The sequence below is a fragment of the Mytilus edulis genome, chromosome 11 (genome assembly GCF_963676685.1).
Source record: "Mytilus edulis chromosome 11, xbMytEdul2.2, whole genome shotgun sequence".
Lineage (NCBI taxonomy): Eukaryota > Metazoa > Mollusca > Bivalvia > Mytilida > Mytilidae > Mytilus > Mytilus edulis.
The window spans coordinates 61,388,201-61,409,214 of NC_092354.1; the positions used below are offsets into that span (position 1 = coordinate 61,388,201).

The window sequence follows — 21,014 nt, forward strand, 5'->3', positions numbered from 1 at the left end:
AAGGCAGGATGAGCAACTAGGTAATAAAAAAGGCAGGATGACAATTTGTGTAAAAAAAGTCAGGATAAACTAGTAAAAAAAAAAGCAGGACCGAATAGAGTAAAAAATAAAAAGGCAGGACAGAGACTACAACTAAAAAAAAAAGCAGGACAACATTTTTCATCCTAGCCCTCCCATAAAAATCAAATGGTACATTGTAGCTCCCTAAGTGTAAGATAGAAGGATTCTTCGGTGACAGAAAAAGGAGAAGAATACTTCTGGACACAAATAAAAGCAAAATAATATATGAAATTTTCTGTCTCAGAATACATTCCCTCCAAATTAAGAATTATTCATTCGAAACCAAATACCGTACATCATATTAACTTTTCAAACTTCAATATTCTCTTTAAATTCGTCACGTCAACATATTTATTCAAAAAGTTAAAAATAGAATACCTGACTTAAAATCATATTTATAGATAATTAACATGATTAACATCGATTTTTTTTTGTGTACGTTTAAATGTGATATATTGAGGTGAATATTTATTTACTACACACTTTAAAGATTCTATATATCAAGGTGAGTGCAATACACATTTTAAACAACGCATGCGAAATTGTGACAAGACGATATGGCAAATTTATTGCATATTTGATTATTACTTCACAATGTCATGTAGAAACCATGTAGTATTGTTGACTTGTGTCTATGGGAAGAAAAGGGACGTAACTATCTTATGTTAAAATGAACGAACTAGTAGGCCTTTTCTGTTTTTATTTGTCAAAGAAAAAGAAGAAAAAAAACATACACATTTATAAAACCAAAGCCATAATATACTTAACATGTGGTGCAATACGATCATGGGTGGCATTTATCGCCAAACTCATCTTCTTTAGTATTAATATAAAATAAAATATACATACATGTAGGTACATATTTATTTTGAATGAAATTGATAAAATGCATAATTTTCTATCAAAAAACGGAAATAATCGGTAGATGTTTCCAATCGACATAAAAAAGAAAAAGACACATCAGGGGAGAGTATATACAGTCTCCAACAACAGACAGATATACCTTCATCAACAAATCACCTTGAAATTAACTTCTGTACCTTGACAAAAAAAAAAAAAAATTGTTGTTAAATTTGACTTCATATCACCAAACCGTTATTGACAAACGGACCGGGAAAAAGAAACAATGACATTGAATTTATTGTAAGTGTTCTATTGTTTAATGAAATGGATACAATTTAAAGGCCATTATAGATATAGCAATTAAGTTGCTAGCTAAACAAAAATAACTGTAACATGCATACACATGATTTATTGAATTCGTACCGGCAGCTATCATAGACAAAAGTTAATTCGTTATTAGTCACTTAATGGCCATTATTTACTCACTTAATACAAAACATTCGGAAGAAGTAATCTATATACCGTCACATTATACTATATAGAAATAATTAAGAAGATGTGTTACGAGTGCCAATGAGACCACTCTCCATCTAAGTCACAATGTGTAAAAAGTAAACCATTATAGGTCAAAGTACGGATTTCGACACAGAGCCATGGCTCACACCGAACATCAAGCTATTAAGGGCCCTTAAATGACTAGCGTAAAACAATTCAAACAGGAAAACCAAAGGTCTAATTTATATAAAAAACAAGAAACGGGGAAACACTTATGAACCACATCAACAAACGACAACCAATGAACAACAAGTCTATTTTAGGACAAATATCAATTTGCTTACTTATAGTTAGAAGCAAAACTGGGGTCCTTTGTGCATTGAATTTCTGCAGATCTTCGGTAGTTGTTATAATTTTCACAACTTATTTCGACTTTCAAGCTTCAGATGTAGTAAGGAGACTTGTCTATTGCTGACCTATAGAGGTCTTTTTTGTGGAATGTTGTATAACTGATACGTACCCAATTCAAAATTTATAATGTGTGGAGGTCCTAAAACCTGTCTTCGTGCTTCAGGTGTATGTTCTTAAACCTTTTATTTACAGTTATGGTGTATTCATTCATGAAATAATTTTCCTTGTGTGTAGATTCTTATTTCCTAGGTTTTTTTTGGCAGTATAAAAAAGGAGATGTTGTATGATTGCTAATGAAATGAAACACAATTCCAACAGAGTCTAACTGACGTAGAACTAATCATATATAGATTACCCTATGACCTTCAAAGATAAGCCAAATCCAAATTGCAATTTTGATTTAAGAATTGAATGCTCTTTTTTGTAAATTTATTGGGGTGTAAAAGCGTTGACCGAAGTACATTTTGTATGAAGCGCGGAAGCGCTTCATACTTAAAATGTGCGCACGGTCAACGCTTTTACAACCCTATAAAATTACAAAAAAAGCATTCAATACTTATAATTACATTTTTACCTATAGGATCATGAAAACACGCCTTTTATCAAGTTTTTATTTCATTTACCTGTGCACTTTATTGTGGGACCTCGTGTCATCATGAATGAGAAGTTTTATTGAGTGATACAACTGCTTAATTAGCCAATCAAAATAACGTATTGTAATGAAACATACATCTAATGTAATTATTATCAAATGTTTTTATGTAGTACACTGTAATTAATTGTCCTTTTCAAACTTATTTTCCTGTATAGATCTTAATGTAACCGTGAGATTGATGGACAATTTATTATGGCGTTTTCTTAATTTCTTTACTTCTTGTAGCGTGATCAAAAGCATTCTGTTGAAACCGGTGCTACGAGTAGTATTAAATTTACAGAGAGATGAGCGGTTTTGATGCATTGTGAATGCCTCATTGTGACTTTTAGTTGAGGAACAACAATAAAAACTCTGTTTCTTTCGTTTACACTTAATTCGTTCTTACATGTGTGTTATTTGTTAAACAGGTACATGTACGCTGTCATCAATAAGCTTGGTAGAAACGAATACATCTTAGTCAATATAGCAAACAAGCAAAATTTAGCAAACTATAATTAAGTTGAGAAGTATGAGGGTCTGGATGGGGTTACTAGAATAGAGAATAATTGGCGAAAGGAGTAGGTTCAGTAAGACCCCTTTTTGGCCCCAAAATATAGCAGTTTTACAAAATTGTTAAAATGTAAACTTTTAGTTATTCATTAGACAGTAGAATGCTTCTGCTACATACATATGGGCTGTTTTTTGACAATACAATGCAAATTTATCCGGTACTAGCACCATTAAGTCATGCTAAATTACTGAAATCTTCATAATTCTAACATTTTAGTTAAATTTTAGACGGTTTTCGTGTAAAACGAAAGTGGCCGCATTCGTGTTCATCCTTAATATTAAAACGTAAGTTGTATTTGATGATAATACATAACATATATAAAGGTTGAGGATGAACACGGATGCGGCCACTTTCATTTTTACCAAAAACCAACTGAAAAATGACATTTTTCGGCATATTTGGTAGATTTTTCATATTTGAGCTTGAACCGGATGGTTTTTAATGACTAAATCTGTTAAAATCTTCCACATAAACTAATGAATTCAAATAAAATAGACACTTAAGTGTTTAAAAAGTGGTCAAAGTCTTTCGTCAGATGAACCTGAAATTTGAGGCCAAAATCGGTCCTTACCGGACCTACTCCAAATTTACAGAAAAAAAAAATAAAGAAAAGAGAATAATGGGGTGCTAAAATATAATGCATATAGAATAAGGAACAAAAAGTATAAAAAAATAGAGAAAAATGCTTAAAATGTTAAAGAATACAGAAAGGAAAGACCCCTAACCCAAACCTCCAAGTATCCGTCTTCACAGTTTATGTGTAAATCTTCAGACATCTAGCATAAAGCCATCAAAACATCAAGATATCAGAAAATTCATAGTAGTTGTTATTCCTACAGTAATGAAATATTGAAATATAAAGAAAAGGGAACAATGTATCAAGAAAAAAAAGAAGGAAAAAAAAATAAACAAAAATAAAATGCAGAAATGAATGACCCTTTAACCAGACACTCCTGTTTCACAATTAATTATAGAAAAAAAATATCAAAATTTAAAAAAATATAAGTTGAGAATTGGTTTAAATTTTCAGATGTTTAGCATAAAGCCACCAAAAGATCAAGATATCGGAAAATTACCAGCAGCTGTTATTCCTACAATAGACGTAACAACAGACAGGAAGACCCTGTGTTCAACTTTAGAAACCATCAATTCTATTCTACGCCATGGCGAGAGTCATCAGAAATTAGAATGTGTGGAGAGGATCATGCTCGCTGTGTACGGTGACGACAAGAAGCAGTCAAAGAACTATGACAAAGCTCTAGTTAAGACTAAAGTTTTTGGTAAGTACAATATTTTCTCAAAAGCAAACAAAACCTTTAAACAGACTTATTAAGAAGGGATATAGTTCCGATACTGTTGTCAGGTCATTAAAGATTGCATATTTCAGCTTTGATATTGATTCACTTAAAGGGTCTTTGCATCGGAAGTGAATACATTTATTCTAAAACCAGATGTTGGCATGATACGGGCTATGTTCTTCTCGTTTATTTTATGATGTTATAGTACTGAAACCCTAACGGGAAGGATTGTGCTTGATATTCATATGATGAAAACATTATCTTTCAATCAGTTTAGTTGAAGGCTGGAGCTGGCATTAGTAATTGCTAGTAGTCCTTTGTTAATTTATGTTAATTTATGTATCATTGTCATTTTGTTTTGTTTCATTCGTTACCTATTCTGACATCGGACTCGGGACTCCTTCTGAACTGAGTTTTACTGTGCGAATTGTTGTGTGTTTATTTTTTTTACATTGGCTAGTGGTATAGGGAAGGGTTGAAATTTCAGAAAACATATACAATTTCAACACCGCTTCAATTTTGCGCCTGTCCCAAGTCAGGAGACTATGGCATGTGTTAGTCTTGTATGATTTTTAATTTTAGTTTCTTCTGTGTATATTTCGGAGTTTAGTATAACGTCCATTATCACTGATCTAGTATACATTTCTTTAGGGGTCAGCTAAAGCACGCCTCCGGGTGCAGGAGTTTTTTTTTTCCGCTTCATTGAAGACCCATTGGTGGCATTCGTCTGCTATCTGCTCTTTAGTCGGGTTGTTGTCTCTTTGACACATTCCCCATTTCCATTATCATTTTTTTTTTGTCAATCGAGAAAAATTTAGTTACAGCAATTGTCTGTTTATTTTCTACAAGATGATTACAGTTATTGCAAAATTGGCAGTTTTATTCTGCAATCTTTGTTATGAAAAATACTGAATTTTAATGTGCGTATTGTTATGCGTTTACTTTTTTACATTGGCTAGAGGTATAGGGGGAGGGTTGAGATCTCACAAACATGTTTAACCCCGCCGCATTTTTGCGCCTGTCCCAAGTCAGGAGCCTCTGGCCTTTGTTAGTCTTGTATTATTTTAATTTAGTTTCTTGTGTACAATTTGGAAATTAGTATGGCGTTCATTATCACTGAATTGTAATATGATTTTTACTAATTTCATTGATCTTTTGTGTGCTTTAAAATCTGATCTTTTTGAAAGGAGTGCATTAACTTCCCGATTTGAACGTTATTGCACTGTCGTAGGATTATTCAACAATCTCCCATTAGAAAACCATTGGTGGGAGGAGCCAAAAAGCAGTGCATTAACTTCACTGAAAGTGCACAGTAAGGCTCCACCTCTTTTTTTTACATAAACAAACGTCTTTTACTTGAAAGAAGAGAATAGTGTGTGTTTTTTTTCTAAGATTGGAACTAAAATTAAACTCTTGTGTAGAACCTCACAGGGAATATCTCTGAAAATAGCAAAAACTGAATAAAATGAAATTTAATTACTAGTACTGTAATTTATACATTCAAGTGAAAATATAAAAAAAGCCCACCGTTATGCTTTACATAAATGAAACAAATTCAAAGTTAGTCAGTTAATAACTCGGCAACATATTAATTCAATGAAAATTAAAGTTACAATTTGAGAATGTAACGGCACCAGAATCATTCAAACGGCATGTATTTGTGATATCACCCAGACAGTGTTTCTTGTTCAAATCCTTTTCAAACGGTTCGGCCACAGCAGTTTTGGTTTGAACGGATTCCTGTAAACTGTCATTCATATCACGATCGGACGGGGAGTTCAAGACATCCGATACTCGCTTTTGAATGTTACTGTTAGCGGTCTTGTATGTTCGAACGCCTTTCGTAGAGCGGTGCCCAGTCCTTTCCATAATCTGTTGCTCATCTATTCCTGCTTGATATAGCGCAGTAGCACATGTTCTTTTTCCCGAGTGGTTGGTAAAGTTGCCAACCAAGCCCCCCTTTTCACACATTTCACGCATTAAACCATTCAACTTGTTCACTCCTAAAGCGGACTTTTCGTAGCGATGCTTATCTTGGACATCAGAAATAAGTTGTTTGCGATAAAATACGCCAGATCCAATTGCCTTCAAGTATGTTTCATAGAAGTCAACTGTGCATCTTGGACCTGCAAAAGAAGAATTATGAACTTTAAAATGTATTTCCCTCCGCTAAACTTATGTTGCATGTAAAGAAACAGAAAGAAATAACAAGTGGTATTTATTAACAAGTTTAAAATTAATATAAAAACTAAAAAACTCATCTGATTAGTTAGAAAGGGTCTCTCACCGGCAATATTTAAATATTTTATGGGAAACAGCTGAAGATTCAGAAATTGATATAGGCCAGTCAGCAACCCCGTACTGTCTTGCTCGAGAGGTTCTTGAGATGAAGCGCCCACAATAACTAGCTTTTGAGGGACGGACAGACAAACAAACAAACGGACGGACGAATGGACGGACAAAGTGAAAATAAAAGACAACCACGTGCTTTTAATATCGGAGTCTTCAGATTTCTTCAAGTTTATACGATTTAGCCTGAAACAAATTTGTCACGGTTTTGTCATTCTTTTTGTTTCAAAAATACATAAAACGTGATATGCTAATTGCCGTTTTAAAAACATGTTTTTTAAATAATTTAAATACGTATACACTTACCTCTTGCATAGTGTTTGTTATCTTTATTATCCAGCCATAAATCGCCTAAACCACCTTTGAACGCCTTGTTGTTTCGACCAATAAATCTTATAAATCTTCCAGTAGCATCTTGTTTGGAGATTTGAGAGAAGACAAGGTTTTCTTCATCGTCGCCTTAAAAAATCAACCATTGCCTGCGACTTTTTAAGCTTCTAGCATACAAGAGCTCGTGCAGAATTTTAGCGGGAATAACGTCATTTTGGCCACGCCTTAATAATTAACATATTTAATGTCTGTATAATATAGCATATTCATTGGTCATATTACAGATCATATATAGCCACGCCTTACTCATTAAAATTTTTAATGCACTCAAACGCTACGCGTTTTCGATGCATTAAAAATCTTAATTCGTAAGAGCCGTGCTATATATATATATAACCTAGTATATATTTGTTTATGGGCCAGCTGAAGGACGCCTCCGGGTGCGGGAATTTCTCGCTACATTGAAGACCTGTTGGTGACCTTCTGCTGTTGTTTTTATGCCCCACCTACGATAGTATAGGGGCATTATGTTTTATGGTCTGTGGCTCCGTTCGTCCGTCCGTCCGTCCGTCTGTGGTTCTGTTCGTCCGTCCAGGTTAAAGTTTTTGTTTGGTCAAGGTAATTTTTGATGAAGCTGAAGTCCAATCAACTTGAAACTTAGTACACTTGTTGCTTATGAGATTATCTTTCTAATTTTTCAGCCAAATTAGACTTTTGACCCCAATTTCACGGTCCACTGAACATAGAAAATGAAAGTGGGAGTTTCAGGTTAAAGTTTTTGGTCAAGGTAGTTTTTGATGAAGCTGAAGTCCAATCAACTTGAAACTTACTACACTTGTTGCTTATGATATGATCTTTTTAATTTTAATGCCAAATTAGATAATTACCCAATTCCATGGAAAATGGAAAAGGATAGTGCGAGTGGGGCATCCGTGTACTTTGGACACATTCTTGTTTTCTATGGTCGGGTTGTTGTCTCTTTGTCACATTTCTCATTTCCATTCTCAATTTTAACATATATGTTTATGTCAGAACTATTTTCATCCCACTGTTCCGATATAAAAGCCGCAAGGTCTTACAAAAGAAAGAATCATTGCTTCTGTTATACATTATTCATCTTATTCTCTATAAAATTATTTTTCAGAAACAATGCTAGAACTAATGAAATTTAAAGATTACAACGACTTACTTTTCAAAGATGACGAGACACGTGACCTGAATATAGGAATAATCTCATGTATCATGAACGTCACCAATTTTTTAAAAGGCGTTGGAGTAGTAAGTAATTTTACATTGATTAGACGAAAGACTTCCTTGATTAAATTTGAAGACAATCGGAAAACTTTGGCAGATTCCGCTAACGTACAACTAACATGTTAGATAAGTCAAAGTTTGCCGTATGAACTTTAATGTTTATTAATACGCGCGCGCATTTATCATGTTTATACCTAAAATACTGTAGAGTAATGAATATACATGTAGATAATGTTTTGGTTAATCGGAGACCTTCTTATAAGACTACAACAAAACAAATCATTCATTTTTTACACAGTCTGAATATGCCATTGAGAGGTAATAGATTGCAATAGGTTTTTACACATTTTAACTGTTTTGATAATCAACTTCAATAGTATTTTTTAACGTGGTGCATTTTGTGGGAGCAACATGACCAGCGATAGATTCTTTACCAGTATGCTAGAGTGACACTAAACAAACACGAAAAATATAGGGCTCCTGACATTAATACTGCATGGGTAAATGCACACATTTATAGTGCAGTTATATTTTTTTTAACGTTTACTTCATAGACAAATTAGACATATCTTATCAACCGGCATAGAGTTATTCGCGTTTAAGTTATAATTGTCGTATGTAAATGTATCTCACATTTTCCCGTTTCATATTTTAAGTGTTTTCGCCTTTTTGCGTTGCTTATGAACAGTCTCTTTCTTTCTTTCTTTCTTTCTTTGTTCTTTCTATTAATTTTGTAATAACATGACAATATCTTAAGAAACGAATTATTTGCATGTTTTGTATTTTGTCCAATACCGTTACAGGCGATTGCAGAAGCTGGTGGTATCTCATTGTTAACGGACATTTGTAGATTTAAGCCATTCCTCAAATTATTACAGAACGAGGTATTAACTTATTAATAACTAAATATTCATTTATTATACATGTATGACAAACATGCCTAATCATACTTATATTTAAAGTTAGCAAAGATAGTTGGCCATTAAAAAAACATAGTTAACATAAGAAAGGTCTTGTGTAGGGGTGTTCCTTATGTAAGTATTTTTCCTTTTTTTTAGCTCACCTGTTCCGAAGGGACAAGTGAGCTTATGCCATCACTTGGCGTCCGTCGTCGTCCGTCGTCTGTCGTCTGTCGTCGTCTGTCGTCGTCTGTCGTCGTAAACTATTTCAAGAATCTTCTCCTCTGAAACTACTGGGCCAAATACTTTCAAACTTTAACTGAATGTTCCTTAGGGTATCTTATTTATAAATTGTATCCGAAGTTTTGATCTATCAACAAACATGGTCGCCATTGCTAAAAATAGAACATAGAGGTCAAATGCAGTTTTTGGCTTATAACTCAAAAAACCAAAGCATTTAGAGCAAATCTGACGTTCAGTAATATTGTTTATCAGGTCAAGATCTATCTGCCCTGAAATTTTCAGATGAATCAGACAACCCGTTGTTGGGTTGCTGCCCCTGAATTGGTAATTTTAAGGAAATTTTGCTGTTTTTGGTTATTATCTTGAATATTATTATAGATAGAGATAAACTGTAAACAGGAATAATGTTCAGCAAAGTAAGATTTACAAATAAGTCAGCATGACGGAAATGGTCAGTTGACCCCTTTAGGAGTTATTGCCCTTTATAGTCAATTTTTAACCATTTTTCGTAAATCTTAGTAATCTTTTACAAAAATCTTCTCCTCTGAAACTACTGGGCCAAATACTTCCAAACTCTAATTGAATGTTCCTTAGGGTATCTAGTTTGTAAATTGTATCCGAAGTTATGATCTATCAACAAACATGGTCGCCATTGCTAAAAATAGAACATAGGGGTCAAATGCAGTTTTTGGCTTATAACTCAAAAACCAAAGCATTTAGAGCAAATCTGACAGGAATAATATTGTTTATCAGGTCAAGATCTATCTGCCCTGAAATTTTCAGATGAATCAGACAACCTGTTGTTGGGTTACTGCCCCTGAATTGGTAATTTTTAAGAAATTTTGCTGTTTTTGGTTATTATCTTGAATATTATTATAGATAGAGATAAACTGTAAACAGGAATAATGTTCAGCAAAGTAAGATTTACAAAAAAGTCAACATGACAGAAATGGTCAGTTGACCCCTTTAGGAGTTATAGCCCTTTATAGTCAATTTTTAACCATTTTTCGTAAATCTTAGTAATCTTTTACAAAAATCTTCTCCTCTGAAACTACTATGCCAAAAACTTCCAAACTTTAACTGAATGTTCCTTAGGGTATCTAGTTTGTAAATTGTATCCGAAGTTATGATCTATCAACAAACATGGTCGCCATTGCTAAAAATAGAACATAGGGGTCAAATGCAGTTTTTGGCTTATAACTCAAAAACCAAAGCATTTAGGGCAAATCTGACGTGGGTAATATTGTTTATCAGGTCAAGATCTATCTGCCCTGAAATTTTCAGATGAATCAGACAACCTGTTGTTGGGTTGCTGCCCCTGAATTGATAATTTTAAGGAAATTTTGCTGTTTTTGTTTATTATCTTGAATATAATTATAGATAGAAATAAACTGTAAACAGCAATAATGTTCAGCAAAGTAAGATCTTCAATTAAGTCAATTTGACCAAAATTGTCAATTGACCCCTTAAGGAGTTATTGCCCTTTAAAGACTTTTTTTCACAATTTGTTCATCATGTTGACTTACTTTAAAAAATCTTCTCCTTTGAAACTGCTGTATCAATTTCAGCCAAACTTAGGCTAAATGAGTTTCAGAGTATCTAGTATAAATTTTATATTTTATTTCCTTGTATGTCAAGAAACATAGCTCCTATGGCTAAAATAGAACATAGGAGAAAATGATTATTTTTTTTGGCTTTTGAAGAAAATAGGACGTTCCAAAAAACATTTAAATAAATTGAAAAGCCAAAATAATCATTGATGAGAGATTTAACCAAAAGAATTAAGGTGAGCGATTCAGGCTCTTGAGAGCCTCTTGTTAATTTTCGGTGCTGTGTTTTATGTACTATTGTTTTTCTGTTGGTCTTTTTTCCATCTTTAGCTATGTCAATGTCAGTTTTTTTCGACTTATGAGTTTGAATGTCCCCCTGTTTATTTTCGTTTCTCTGTTATTAGCCAGCTGCTGTATCGATGGTGTTCTGTTGCAGGTTACGTTCCCGTTTCTAAACGCATGACATGCTTTCCGGGGAACATAAATCTTGGACACAGAAAACATAATATGACATATCAAGTTCTATTTCCCTCTTCAGATAACTCACTTATCTTGATATAATAGAGTCATTTCGACATTCTGCAGCCGTTTGAATTTCAATAGTCTTAAAATTAATATTCCATAGTAAAACTGGTATATGAGTTATACTCTTGATTTATTTTTCAGCATATCTATTCCTTCATGTTGAGTGTTGTAGCCATTTTACATAACATAGGTCGCTTGACTTCAGTACCGCAGTATTTTAGTGAAAGTAAGACAGCTGAGGTAAGAGGGTCTTTATGGTGTAGTCACTTTACATTTTTGATTTAGATATTAGAAGATTTGGTATGAATGCCAATGAAATAACTCTCTATCCAATTCACAATTGTGGAAAAAGTAAACCATTATAGGTCACAGCACAGTCGTCAATACGGAGCATTGTCTCATACCTGAAAGCAAGCTACAATGTACAAAGGGCCCCAAAATACATAGCTTGCTTGCTTAACATCAGTTACATAGTATATCACTTACCGACATCTATATAATTTTGACAGAATGTAAAAATTGTATTTCTTTAATTCTTCGTCAATTTATCCCTTTCTGCACCCATTGTATAAACAAAATTTAATCAACGTGTGGTACATGTACGTTTGATCTCAGTACTTCATTGGTTAAAATCCGATTATGACATCGAATTTTCTTGCTTTCCTCTGAATTTCCTATTGTGACGGCATGAAAAAAGGCAACCATGCCTGATGACGTCACATAGAAAGAACACATCTTTTAGCAGATCATTCGAAAAGAAGGAATAAGATTGCCTGCATAATGTTAGAAAATCATTGGAGAAACAGATTGCACCACCAAATCTCGTGTAGTACGATATTTATCCACTCTCGACAGTTAAATTATAAATATTTAAAACGCTCGGACAAGCCTCGAGTTTTAAATTTGAAAATTTAACTGTCTCGAGTGGATAAATATCGTATTACACTCAATGCAGTGGTAGAATCTATATTTATCTTAGCATGTTTAGGGGCTAAATCATGGGTCGTATTTATTATTATATCTCCTACTTTAATCAAATCTTGAAGAAAAGCAGATAAAAATGTACGCAGAACTGATATAAACCAGAGACAAGAGTCTTTATGACTTTTGCACATAGTAAGTTTTTGTGCTTTTCAATGCGTCTTTCTGTAGAGATTTTGTTATATTTCTAACAAACAAAACAATAAAACGTCCACTACACAACCGTTGTAGATTTTAGAAAGACCTTTTATAAGCAGCATAAATATAGATAGTCGCTGCACTTTCCAATTATTAGAAAGCTAGTATAATCACAGACAATTTAACACAAGTACAAAATGAACCCAAACCAAACATTCTATAGAGGACACATGTAGTGCAGCATAGAACTTTTTCGGCTCAAATTATGTACACAACTAAATCTCACTTCTTTTCTGCAACATCTGTAGGCATTGGTGCCCTTCTTCGATTCTAAGGACGAACGACTAAAGATCTACGCATTCATAGGAGCAGCTCAGACTTGTAATGATAGCGAAATTCACATGCTAGTAGATACTAAAGGAGTTATTTCTTCTATACTTAAATACGTACAAAAGGCCACAGAAAGCTGCAGTTATTGTTACGGTGGAGCTGAACTAAAAGAACTGATGGAAGGGATAGAAAAATTAGCAAGCGCTGATCCAAATAAAAAGAAGGTAAATTTAGATTCACCTGTATGAGATCACTCCTAGTTTTTGGTGGGGTTCGTGTTGCTTAGTCTTTAGTTTTCTATGTTGTGTCTTCTGTTCTATTATTTGTCTGTTTGTCTTTTTTTTTTTAGCCATGGCGTTGTCAGTTTATTTTCTATCTATGAGTTTGACTCTCCCTCTGGTATCTTTCGTCCTTTTCTCATACAACGTATGAATTATTGATAAAATGCTGTAACAATTCAAACATTGTCAACTCTATGTATACGTTGATTTGTTATAAAACGTATTAACGATCGATCAATGGATTATGCCTTTCGACAATAAATTATTGTTTGATGACACATTTTAATTGAATATATTCTTGACGTATTTATAAACGTTATAACTGAAGTTGTTCAAAATTCACCGTGAACTAAGGGAGCTACCATTTGATTTTTATGGGGGGGGGGGGGGGGGGGGGGATGAAAACTTTTGTCCTGCATTTTTTTTTAGCTGTAATCTCTGTCCTGCCTTTTTATTTTTCACTCTGTTCGGTCCTGCCTTTTTTTTTTTAGTTTATCCTGACTTTTTTTTACCTAAATTGTCGTCCTGACTTTTTTTTTTTGCAAGTGTCTCATCCTGCCTTTTTTTTTACTCAAATCTCCTGTCCTGCCTATTTTTTTCAAATTTCATCCTAGCCCCCCCCCCCCCCCCCCCCCCCCCCCATAAAAATCAAATGGTAGCTCCCTAAACATCTCTGAATTATGTACAACAAATGAAGGTGATGAAGGATATAGTTTCCATAAAGCCGGTACGAACGATCACTATTTTGGTATCGTCCTCTATGAACAATGCTCTTTTGAATAAAATAAATACAATGTATGATTTTCATTTCACTGACAGTTAAATTGCACCTAACCAAACGTTCGAAAGAACGAAAATTTGTTTTTCATGTTTATTCAAAAAACAAATTATCTATTCAATTATGTCATTTTTCAGATTTTAGAAGCTGGTGCATTACCAATATTTCAGACCATCTTAGATCTTGATAAACCGGAGGAACAAGCATTAACAGCAAGAGTTTTGTGGACAATGACTTTTGATGATGACGTTGCCAAGGAAGTAAAATCCTCAAAAGCGTTGCTAGACAAATTAGAGATTTTGTCGAAATCATCAGATAAAGCCGTAAGGAGTAACGTCAAGGGGCTACTATATAATATTGAACAAAGATGTAATAAGAAAGTAGAAGGTATTGTACTTGTTCAATTTTTGTAAAAGTGTCAAATATGTCTCGATCCTTTATTTCTTATATTTCTGGCAATCTTAAAAATACTTTAGCATTTGTTGCTTATTTAGTTTTCCCACGTACGCTTTAGAAAAATACACTGCATTGTGTATACAAACAAAGGCAACAGTAGTATACCGCTGTTCAAACTCATAAATCCATGGACAAAAAACAAAATCGGGGTAACAAACTGAAACTGACGGAAACGCATAAATATAAGAGGAGAACAACGACACAACACTACAATGTAACTAACACACACAGAAACGACGGACCAAGCATCAGACAAAATCCCACGAGAATAACAAATATAACATTTGGAAACACATGGAAATGTTATTTTCAGAATTATTCGGAAAGGGTTCTGAATTTCCATAAGTTGCATGAAGAATGACGATAACGCTGGATGCTATAAACAAGTTCTGAAGTTTTTGCTCCATTTCAAAAACAAAATAATGCAACACTCCTATCAAATATTGTCCTGGTTTGTTATAAAAAGAATGAAATTCAGTAAATGTTAGTATCCGTGAGTATCGAGGAAAAAAATCAATTGTTCCCCGTTTAGCTTTCGTGTTGGTGTTTTTTTCTTTTATGTATCCGTTGCAATGATTTCATTATGTGTATTTTGACCGTAATAATTTCTGTTTTATAAAAGTGCAATGATTCCATGAGCTAATGTATCATTTAAGTTGGCTTGAAAAATAGCGATACACACATATATATATATGGTCTTCCAAACTTGAGGAAGATTCTTAGTATTAGACGAGATTATTACAGGAGTTGTTTTTGAAATCAATTTCATAAGAAACACGTGACACTTACTACTTCGGTAGATAAAACAAAACAGTACCATCGCGTCAACTCAATAATACTTATTTATAAAACCATACAAGTCTATTTATGGTATTGGACCGTCTCTGAACTGAATGCCTTTACTTTGCAGGACTCGTTCACTTGATATGTTGCCAATTATATTGACATATATCGAAGCCAATGTATTGATGTGATGTAATAATGATAGTATAGTGAATAATTGACTTGTTTCAACATGTATATTGTTACATCTAACCACATATTGTTTTTATAGCAGAAAATCAGTATTTTGCCGAAAAAAAGCCGAGTAAATTTAAAACAGGAAAACAGCAAGACAAACATTTATTTATTAGCTATTCTTGGAAGGAAAAAGAAATTGTTTTAAAACTGAAAGATCTTTTACAGGTAGTTTAATCCATTGAAATATATGCAAAACAAACCAGGAAATATCTGCACATTAGAAAAAAAAACAAGTGGTATCATAACATGTATTATTCCTTGACAATAGATAAAAGACTTTACATTATATGAAAGAAGTGACACAATAAAAGAAATAGACCAAAGATACACCCGACTCATGATTTGTGTTTTAAAACACATTGCTGTTGTTATCAATGGGGAATATTTGTTTTCAAATTACCATCACTTAACCGAAGACTAACTCCCGTGCCTATGTTAATGTAATTCATTAATTCTTTAAAATCTTGTAATAATTCCCGAATTACTTTCAGAGGGTATGATGGAAATGTGATATTTCCATAGGGTTTCAAATTGAACTATGTGTCATTAGGGCTCCCAATCTTTCCATCTAACCAACATTGCAATGTTAAGTTTCGTAGAGGGTCTTCAAATGTTTAGTCCCTAAAGTTTAAAAACAAGTCTACAAGCTATTTCCGAAGAATGGATTTTTTTAAAAATTGGTCAACCAGAAGCTAAAGACCATCTGTGTCGGTCATTGTTTGCAGTAAATCTGGACACTTCGATTTTTTCTTAATAAACAGCCTGTCAAATATTAATTAATATGCAAAATTTCATTTCTGAGTAGATGATGTATATATATATAAATTTTTGGACGACGGTCACAAACAGAGCAGAAACAATTTTATGGTGATAACTAGCATAGACAGGTGATCTATGACACATCTGACAATCATTGAACTACCAAACCTGTAAAAATTCAATAAACGACCTCTAAAACTAACATACTTATGGCATAACATAATTTAAGATATAAGTAGATAGGACTAACACATATATAGCTGACAAACCGGTATGGGATTTGCTTATTGTTGAAGGCCGTACAGTGACCTATAGTTGTTTATTGCTGTGTCATTTTGGTCTCTTGTGGAGGGTTGTCTCATAGGCAATCATACCACATTTTATTTTTATATATATAAGCTAATTGAACAAGAACAAAAATGATTAAAGTATACGTGGCTGAGACTGACATATAAGATAATTAAAAATGATGAATATTGAACACTTAATCTCAATACACTTGTTTTAGGAAAAAGGGCTACCAATATGGATTGACACAGAACAAATGAGAGGATCCACTTTACAAGCCATGGCTGAGGCAGTAGAGAATGCAGCACTTGTACTTATTTGTATGTCAGAGAGTTATAAACATAGTCCGAACTGTCGATTAGGTAAGATAACCCAGCACTTGTACTTATTTGTATGTCAGAGAGTTATAAACATAGTCCGAACTGTCGATTAGGTTAGTGCTAAACACATTCCCGAAGTAAGAATTCACGATAAAATATTCCCTTATCTGTGTATTATTATATCTCCACCAGACACAAAACTATAGTTCAATTTACAACCTTCAAAAATGAACAAAACACAGAGCTTACTATAAAACCAAATAACTGCAATTCTTGTTTTTAAATACCATTCAACCCATAATCCTTTCCAGAGGTACTAGTCAAACTACAAACCGAACTTGGCAACAAAAAAAGAAACGTGATTAAAACCATTGAAATTGAGAATGGATATGGGGAATGTGTCAAAGAGACCACAACCTGACCATTGGAGTCTGAATTTTTGATTACCTCTTTCTGTAAGTCATACATTGAAATAAATGAAAAAAGTAATTTTTACTCGTAAAACGCGACACACAATGCATTTTCTTCAATTCAGTCTGATGAATAATAAACACATATAAATACCTTTCTTTTAAAAATAGTTTGATCCGACGAGACCCGTATCTACAGGCAAAGCTATTTTATTCTATTCTAAGATCATGCAATATTCCATTTAATGCATTAGTAAGTAAACTCATCATAGAAACCAGGATTACATTTTGTATTTACGATAGACTCATCAGTGACGCTAGAATTCAAAAAAGTTATAAAGGCATAACAAAGTACGAAGTTGAAGAGGAGTAAGGACCAAACTTCATAAAAGTTTTGTCAAATTCAGCTTAAGTAATCTATTTCTAAGGTAGAAAAGCTAGTTAAACACACTATGATAAATATAATATAAGTGTCACTTGATTGACTTTCAGAATCAGAGTACACATATAGATGCGGTAAAGAGTATATTCCATTGATGGTTCAAAAATATTATAAACCTGATGGCTGGTTAGGGGCTCTACTAGGAACAAAACTATTTATAGACTTTAGTGGAAAATACCAGTTTGAACCAAAATGGAATGAACTTATCAAAGAACTACAGGCACATAAAATGTTAGGAAATGAGGAAACAAAACAGGAAACGGCCATTGGTAATTAACAAGTATACAGCTCAGCATGTTCATTTATGTTAATAAAATTATATCGATAATTCACTATCCTATCCAACACCACGACTGCACTTTAAAAAAAATATTCAAACGAAACTGACAACACGACCATCTACAAAAAGTAAAATCAGGAAAATACTGAACTGCAAGGAAAATTCGAAAAGGCAAGTCCCTAATTAAATGGCAAAATCAAAAGCTCTACCACATCAAACGAATGGACAACAACTGTCATATTCCTGACTTGAACAGGCATTTTTCTTTGTTGAAAATTGTGGATTGAACCTGGTTTTATAGTTAGCTTAACCTCTCACTTGTTTGACAGTCGCATCAAATTCCTTTATATTGACAATGCATGAACGAAAAAAACAAACCCAGAAACACTAGGTAAAAATGTCAAAAATAGAGGTACAGCAGTCAACATTGTGTTATAATTTTAATCACTATAAAAACAAACAAATGTAACAAAGAAGCACACAAAGGCACAAAATAACTAAATGTGAAATCCTCCATCTACCTCTATTACGAGTTGTTATATTTATGGGTTGGGGATAATAAGCATAGCATCATTTCGAAACGGATTGCAGTTCTGGTAGTCATCTTGCAGTCTAAAATTATCCCACGTAGTCAGTTAAATTTCGTTGCTAGTTGGATTAAATGTTATGCTTTTTCCGAATGTAAAATATTTTTTTATAAAAAATTTAATCATTAACAAAATGAATTATTAAAGGTTTACAAGACATTTGTATTTAATAATCAAGAATTAAATAATATATTCATGTATTAAATGTGTTTTTTTATTTAAGTATTAAATACATCATACAAGTATCCAAGTATGAATGTGTTAAATGAATGAAAATTCGTCCTACATGGACCTACTTGCACCATGCGTTAACATGTAACACTGCATTTAGATAGTGATTGAAGGCATTCAACATAAACATGATATAACTACACATTTTATCTATTTTTGTTGTAGTTGCGACGCCTGTTGAATCTATATCATCGACGAAACTAAAGATATCTACAATTGATGATGTGAACCAATGGCTGATCTCAAATAAATTAGGAAAGTAAGTATTTTTATGAAAAAAGACCTCTGATTGCTTTGGTTGATTGATAGAATATTATTATGTAACACGTGTATCGATCTTTGAGTAATAATTGACATTTAAGAGAATAGGTAAATGCAAACATATATGTATTTGGTCTATTAGTTGGTGATAGTGACGTCACAATAACCAACAAAAGGAGGTATGTAAAACACAAAAGATGAAGGATTTTCCTTGATTTTTTAAAACTATGTCCCTCCAAGATCGCGAATGATTACAAAGGTAAAACACACGTGAAAATAAGGATGACTCTTTTTAAACTTAAGTTAACCATAATTGAAGGATTCTTGAATTGGAAAGACATTACAATAATAATATACCCTTTTTACAGCCAATACTATGTTTTTATCAATTCTGATTTAAGGGGTCAGCAACGACAGTGATAACAATCGAGTCAGTATTTTAACATCGATTTCTGACAGACTCGTCTCATTGTACTTGCATTCAATTGTAACGGTGTGGAAAAGACATACGTACAAATTCAGTAATGTCAAATGAATATAATTTCATCTCATTGGTTAAATTTCAATTACTTCTGTCGTCGTTATCTATTTAAAAGTGTTGTGTGTACAATTTTACTCAGACTGCATCAGATTATAAACTAGCGACGTTTAAATGGCTTAGAAATTAGATATTTTGTGTAAAATTATTGCTTATTGTCGTTAAGTTGTTCCTTAATAGACAGATCATATACATGTATTTATACGACAATAAACATTATTTCGGAAAACTAAATTCTGTTTCGATTAAACTGAGTGAATTCACCAATTCAAACACTATTTTTATAGATGTTGTCATCATTTTGAAGATGTTAATGGTGACGGACTTTTACAACTAAAGTATATGCGACATGATGTGAGTATACACGTATATTAAAATAGGAAGATGTGGTATATAAAAGCAACAGTAGTATACCGCTGTTCGAAAGTCATATGGATTGAGAGAAAACAAATCTGGGTTACAAACTGTGTTGCCAATAAGACGACTCTCAAACCAGAAATTAAATGACATATAGGTTAACAACTATAGGTCACAGTAAGGCCTTCAACTATAAGTAAAAATCTATACATAGACAGATTTAAAATAATGTCAAACAAATCATACAAGAAAAATAATGTACAAAACAATGAACGAAAAAAAAAATGATATACAGCAACAGACAGGCTCTTTGGACTGTTATTGTTTGTATTCATTGGTTCTTATAATAATTATTAATGTTGTTTTTTTTTCAAGACAGTTACCGGCTCTTATGCATGCACCGTAATAGTGGCGGTTATGAAAGTTCGAAGTTTGATCTTAATCAAGAACGGTCAAACCAAAACATTTTGTAGATCTGTTGTCTGAGGGAGTAGGAGATCGTAGTGTCTAAGTAATGTCTTAATTTACCAGCCGAAAATTAAAAAATGTAAGAAATCATGACCGAAGATGATCAAACCCTTGATGACTATTGGTAAATCTGTAGGGTATCGATAAAGTTCTATTAAAAAAAAAAAAAGACAATACACATTTTAAATTACTTGTCTGAAGAGCTTTTCTGGTTTTACCGTCATCAAGAGAAAACGTGATGGTTTGAAAAGTGAGGAGAAAGATTCCAAAGATATATCTAAACTCATAAGTCGAAAACAGAATGATAACGCCATGGAAAAGAGGAAGTGACCAGAAGACAAACTATAAAAAACAATTCTGATACTTTTGAATAATAAAAACCCAATTTTCAGCAGAAATATACATCTATAGACTAATATTTTACAGGCACCAGAATGTTATTTTAAAATGCTTAGTAGAAAGTTAAAACTCAGCGTTGGTGAAACACTCAACTTTACTGCAGCCCTTGAAAAGTTATGAGCACCAACATAATGATTTTTCCAGCAGCAATGTTCTACAAACAGTGGATTTTGGTCAATCGTTTAGTACTAAATGTGAAACATAATGTGCTATAATTTGTTAATAAAA

General features: G+C 33.1%; 1 protein-coding gene across 2 annotated transcripts; it reads left to right on the forward strand.

Moving 5' to 3' along the window:
* The first annotated feature begins 443 nt into the window (after positions 1-443).
* On the forward strand, positions 444-21,014 carry LOC139496004 (uncharacterized). 2 transcript variants are annotated; one of them, XM_071284439.1, is made up of 13 exons: positions 444-565; positions 4,045-4,294; positions 8,136-8,269; positions 9,049-9,129; positions 11,604-11,702; positions 12,890-13,135; positions 14,108-14,357; positions 15,481-15,611; positions 16,714-16,855; positions 17,716-17,934; positions 18,929-19,022; positions 19,850-19,916; positions 20,814-21,014. In XM_071284439.1, the coding sequence occupies exons 2-13, from the start codon at positions 4,045-4,047 to the stop codon at positions 20,904-20,906; spliced, it is 1,806 nt and encodes a 601-aa protein (XP_071140540.1). In that variant the 5' UTR covers positions 444-565; the 3' UTR covers positions 20,907-21,014. The 2 variants fall into 2 exon arrangements, with proteins under 2 accessions (XP_071140540.1, XP_071140541.1); XM_071284440.1 differs by having other exon boundaries at positions 15,484-15,611.